The 6,376-nt window shown below is 43.9% G+C and overlaps 1 protein-coding gene across 1 annotated transcript; it reads right to left on the bottom strand.

The window, feature by feature from the left end:
- Positions 1–3,341: 3,341 nt before the first annotated feature.
- Positions 3,342–6,016, bottom strand: CXIP2 (CAX-interacting protein 2). Its single transcript, XM_048673611.2, has 2 exons — positions 5,594–6,016; positions 3,342–3,986 (listed from the first exon to the last, which is right to left on the bottom strand). The coding sequence occupies exons 1-2, from the start codon at positions 5,954–5,956 to the stop codon at positions 3,480–3,482; spliced, it is 870 nt and encodes a 289-aa protein (XP_048529568.2). The 5' UTR covers positions 5,957–6,016; the 3' UTR covers positions 3,342–3,479.
- Between the last annotated feature and the right edge of the window lie 360 nt (positions 6,017–6,376).

Raw genomic sequence — 6,376 nt, 5'->3', positions numbered from 1 at the left:
CAGCCGGCAGCTTTCTTGCAGCGTTGCACAAACCGTCATTATCAACGCCCACTCCTAACAGTGGATGCTACCTAGGCAAGCTAGGAAAAGCAACTTTCCGATGAACAACACATGCATCTATCTATCTACAGTATATCTGGCTACAGCCCTAGTTCTACCTACACCTACAGATTCGATGGGAAATCTGAAGGAACCTTGAGCAGTTTCGAATCTGAAGCAAGCCAGTCGGCAACTACTAAATAAATGCTTCCCTAGATGGATACAGTCAACAGCGACATCTCCCTCCCTCGCTCCGTAGCACCTCCACCGGCCGGCCGATCCTTTCCGCACCTCTGCAAGGAACATTAACAGCTCATTCAATTTGAAAACGATTTTACGTTGACATTTGACAAAAACTCCGTCCATCTTCGCACAGATCGGCCGAAGATTGCACCGACAGAGAAGCAACAGAAAAGATCATGAATTCGGGATAGGCACGGCCGGCATTTGCCGTTTGTGCATGGAACACGATGGTTTCTTCACTAACCAAACCGGGCCATCCTCCCCTAAAAGATGGACAAGAAGACGTGCCTGTAAGTGCTAGAACATATTCTTGGGCCTCTATGGTTGGTCACCACTGGCTCTTCCAGACCGACCAATCCATCTCTGGAATGGAAAGAAACTATATTGGTAATCCAACTTCTTCCTTTGTTGAGTATATATCTATCTTCTTTCTTCTCTTGGTGTGTGAGAGGCTTTCTGTGCTTCTAGTTCAAGTTGCTCCTTTCTGTCGGTGTGTGTATCTCCTTTGAGGATCTAATCTTAAATTGAGAAACACAAGAGAAACCCCCATACGCAATCCCTGTAAAAATGCAACCAAAAGTCACAAATCCATGTAACATGTTTCGTGTTTGTACACAAGAAAATATTGCCAGGCTAGGAAGGAAGCCAAGGAAATCCCAAGTTAGTCGCTTTCTAAGCGTGCAGTTTTCTCTCAGTCTGTGATAACCGTCACTATCAGTATCATGTCTCACTCCAAAAAGGTAGTACATGCTACCTAGCTGTTTTCAAGAAGCTAATTTCCAATGAAAGTGGAATGCATGCATCTAATAGTACTACAGCACCATAGCTCTATTCATGGATAGGATGGGAAATATTAAGTCGGCAAACTAATAATGATCTAGATGGATACAACCAACAGACTTTCTATAGACCCTCTCAATCGGCTAAAACTTCATGCACGTACGCAAGGACTAACATGTAGGATTTGTTAATCCTAAGAATCTGTTCACCACACGGAACTGTTTACAAGTAGTACAGCGATAATAACTATTCACATTTTATCATGTGATCATTCTTATGTCCACGTTGAATAAAGATTGCAGTAGCAGGAAAGCAAACAAAACCATGAACTCGAGATAGGCACGGCATTGGCTGCACTTAACAGGGAGTGTAAAAAAGTCGGTGCCTACTACCTCATGAATAAATGGTTAGATGGATACACTTAACAGGCCCCTCCTCAATCAGCTGTAATTTTGTACACATCCGTAGGTACTAACTTAAGGAGTTCAAATTTGTTAACCACACGAAACTATCTACAAAGATTATTTCGTGATAATAATTATCTATGTTGACAGTTAGCATATGATCGTCGATATGTCCAGATCGACCAAAGATGGCAGCAGCAAGGAAGCAACAACAACAAGGATCATTAATTCAGGATAGCCACACCATTTACTGTTTGTGGAAGAAACAAGATGTTTTCATAATCAGCACGTGCCCCTCTGCACATCTATCTCCTAACAGACACAAGAAAAAGGTAGAGAAGAAGGCACGCATGCAAGCAAGAGAAGGAACAGGTGGGGAACAGCACAAGAAAGAATTCAATTCCTAGGGTAGAGAAGAAGACACGCGTGTAAGCACAAGAAATCAACCGAACCGCCAGGCATCTATGGAAACATGCATCCTTCGTCCTTCTTGAATACCTCGCCCAACCTGGTTGTTTTTTCTCCGTGAAATTATTAAAGGAACGGTGTGTTAATTCAGCTTTGAGTAATGTGTAGTCAAACACTCAACCTTTTTGTTCCACATATCCTTAGCCAAGCAATTCTCAGATGAGATTGAACTACCCATATGATCTATACATCATAGTTGCACAGGTTCCAAACCATCTTTCTGAAAGAAAATTGTAAGGTAGACCCCTACAGCCTACAATATAAATAGGAACCTAAATCTGCATATATGCGAGCTTGAACCCAGGCGGAGGGGTTGTACATCCACTCCCCCAACCAAATGAGCTAGGCTCACTTCCTAGGTTTCAAAATCATTGGCAGTATCTTGGACATATCATCACGTGATGTAAATGTTTCTTAAGACCCCCCCCCCCCCCCCAGCAGAAGCATAAAAAAATAAAAAATCAGAAGTAGCAAATCAATGTAAAATGTTTAATTAGAGAAGACTTACGAGGATTAGCCTAAAGTCCGAAAATCCCATCAATTTTCTTGAAGTGGAAAAGGCTTGCAAAGAGGGCATTCAGTACAGAGTGCTCGTCCTCACAGCATGCCTGGCCAGTCTGCTGCAACATGACATCAGAAGTTTCCTGGTGATTGTGGATGACATGGATCCGTCCAACTCCTAACCGTAAGGCCCAGCAAATTTATGATGGCTTCTGCTGGAGACAAAAAACATTCTTTAGTAATGCAGAAAGTAAGGCAAAATGGCAACAGTAGAGAACCCATTCTGATTTAAGTTAAAACAGGAGTGCTCAAAACTGAATCAAGAAGAAACAGGTTGAGTCATTGCTTACCCTGATCCTGGAATTAATTGAATAAATCATGCTTGGAAGATATCTTGCCTCCAGTAGAAACTTTCCTAAACTAGTAAAGATTGATTGATACATCTTCTCTTTAATATTCAGATAATCTGCATCAAGTGTTGAGCTTAACTGCTATATTTGCTTCTGGTAGAGTTATACAGATAACCAGCCAACATATGGTACAGGAAAGCTTAGTGCTTCTTTTCTGTTACTTATTCCAATAGTAAAGCTCATTAACAGAAAATCAATCTGTTCCAGAAGCCTACAAGGATTACTCTCTTGACTCCTCATTGTACAGATCCAAACACTTCGGTGACATTGTGAACCTAGAAAAATGTTCCAAGTTTCAATCATAATTTTAATTTTCTGAGTTGAACCTTAGAACTCAATCCAGCGATTTTCTCACTTTGCACCACATACTTTCTCATGTAGCTACAATGTATTCATGTGCAAGATGTGAAATGACCAAAAAAATACACACAGCCACCTTTGCTAAGCCCGCTCTCAAAAACAACCAGTAAGTTTCACAGTACAATACTGCCTCATCTAAATTGAATCAACGTGTTTCTGAGCCAAGAACTTTGTGCCATACAATAAGCTAAGCATTATTGCAACAGTACAAGAGATAAGGTCACATTTTGCACCTGATAAAACAAGACATTACTTAAACTCCAAGGTGAGAGTGCTATTTCTGAAATAGGGCAGCAAGCTCCCCCTTTTCAGCCATGGATGAAATAATATCACATCCGCCCACAAGTTCTCCTCCAACAAAAACTTGTGGGAAGGTTGGCCAGTTGCTGTAGGTCTTGAGGGTCTCTCTCAACCCATGGTTGTGCTCCTCGTCAAGAATATCTACGGATGCAAAGTCCACTCCATGTGCCTCCAGGATCCCCACCACTCTTTGTGAGAACCCACACTGGGGAGCGCTTCTTGATCCTTTGATGAAGGCAACCACTTTATTCTCCTTCACTAACCGATCAATCAACTGTTCAAGCGGCACAGTTAGCTGCACATGGCGACCAGGAGTCAAACGCAGGTCTGCAGGTCTCTGTGGAGGACCGATCCAGGTGTGGTTCCCGGCAACGTTCCCTGGTGGCGCCTTGCCGGTGGCTGCTATGTATTCTTCCATCCATGATTTCCAGGCATTAGTTAGGACACTTTTATCTGGCGTTTCCTCGTCTGGTATTGCAACCTGTAGAAATAGGTGTAATCAAATCCTCAAGTAGCATGGTCAAAACGTGAAGAGCGATAACTAAGAGTTGATACAGAGTCATTAGTGATTAAGGTGGCCTTTGTTTGGGCTACAGCTTCTGATTCTCAGATTCTAGGCTTCTAAAATCAGAAGCTCAAACAAATACGTGGGATTCCCGTATAGCTTCCTAGAATTTGATTCCAAAAATGAACTACCAGCGAAGGGAATCCGGAAGCAGCGATTTTGGTGATTCAGCCGATTCTACAGATTCCCACAAAACAAAACGATTCATTTTGTGCCCTTGCCCCTATTTCCAGTTGAAATTACAATAAAACTGCCACCGCAACCTCATCTAGTATCCACCCCGCAGGCCAGGTCAACCACGCCAAAACCCCATCGTCTCGTCTCCCTCCCCATCGTGACCGCGAGGACGACAACGTCAACGGAGGAGGCGCGCCTGTTCAGGCTGGAGGATCAAGCGGAGCACGGTGGCGGAGGCGCAAGGGAGTACCGCAGTCTAAAATAAAAATAGTACTTAATTTGCACCAAATCAGCATATAAACGTCATACTCGGCATCCAGGGACATTACTGACATTTCATAACCCCTACAATTCCTACAACTATCCAACAGCAGGGTAAACAAACAACCAGCTTCTGATTCTCAGGAATCCATAGCTACAACTGATTCTCAGGAATCCACAGCCATAGTGATTATCAGGAATCTGTAGCCCAAACAAAGGGGGCCTAAGAGCGTGTTTGTTTAAGAGAGATAACTGAGAGTTGATACATACTGAGTTAATACAGCGTGCGAACTCTCCAACTTTCATCAAAAAATGTATCACCGAAGATTGTGTCTATTGATTAATTGATGGTATGTGATATTAAGTACTCCCTCTGTAAACTAATATAAGAGCGTTTAGATCACTACTTTAGTGTTCTAAATGCTCTTATATTAGTTTACGGAGGGAGTACTTGTTATTTTATTCTCTAAAAAAACTGGAGTATTTGTTATTTTTATTTGTATGTACAAAGATGAACACAACTACCAGACAACTGTGCCTCATTTTGGCCATTTGTGCAAAAATAGCTCTTAATCAGATCGTTTACAGTTATAGTAATACAGTCAGCACTTAAACCCAATGTACAGACCAATAGAGGGCACTCTGGTCATTTCAACGCGTCTCTGCACCAGCCGCAGCTGCTATAGTATAACTACCAAATGACTGCACCTCAGCTCGAACCTTCCAGCCACACCTAGCAGGTACAGCTGCTTCTTCCAGCCGGAGTCGTTACATGCTGCAGCCAGAGAAGTTGCGGCTCAAACAAACACGCCCTAAGTGTGTATAGCAAGACCACGGGACAGGACAATCATTTGCAGAAGTGATCAAAATGGGTGTAGGAGCGCATATATTTGTGTATAGCAACCAACCCTTAAGTTAACTGGTTGAGAAGAAACCATGATCACTTCAGAAGCATTCATCATCAAACAATATAGGACGAGGCAAGCAATCAATTATCATGATTCAATTCATAGGACCCTTTGCGCAATCCAATTCCATGATGTAGCTAAAATCCTACAGAATGGGTGATGCGCAATTGTGTATACCTTGACGGAGGCGCAGAGGTCAGCGGGCACCTTTCTGCGGTGCCCCTCGATGCTGGCCCTGACGTTGCGCGAGATCCCGAGAAACTGCAGGTCCCCGGCGGGGTCGAAGACGCCGTAGACCCCGGGCCTAGGGGGAAGCGCGTCCTCGCCGGGCAAAGTCTGGGTGGGCTCCTGCGGGATGGGGACGGGGGACGCCTCGGAGAGCTTGCTGAGAGCGGAGACAGACAAGAGGGCGCGGGGCGCGCGGCGGAGGATGGGCGGGAAGCGGGGAGTGCGGGAGGATGGGGTGGCTGGTACCGGGAGAAGGCGGATGGAAGCGGCGGCGGCCGTGGAGGCGGTGGAGGTGGCCATGGGGAAAGTCATGGTAGCGCGGCTGAGTCGGAGAAGGTGAGGTGGAGGTGTGTGGAGACGATGATGTCCAGCCGCGCCTTCTTCTTCTCGAATTGGGCTGGATGGCACATGGCCCACGGCCTAATCGCGCAGAAAAGCCCAACTTTTTAACAAATTAGACTAGTTGCTCCTATACGCAAAATGTTACTAGTATTTTTTCCGTAATTGCTCTGGGCCAGCCCCATTTGCCGGTATATTTTTTTAATTTATTTCTGTCTTCTTTTCCCTTATATTTTTTCAGGTCATTATTATTCCTTCCATACCAATTTAAGATGTTTGGATATTTTAATATGAACTATATACAGATTAAAATGAGTGAACAAACACACTAAAACGCATCTACAAACATCCGATTCATAAAAAGGTTAGAACATCTTATAATTAGCCATTATT

This window comes from Triticum urartu, chromosome 5A (genome assembly GCF_056163025.1).
Source record: "Triticum urartu cultivar PI428250 chromosome 5A, HENAU_Tu73, whole genome shotgun sequence".
NCBI lineage: Eukaryota > Viridiplantae > Streptophyta > Magnoliopsida > Poales > Poaceae > Triticum > Triticum urartu.
This window is presented reverse-complemented; position numbering and strand designations above follow the sequence as displayed.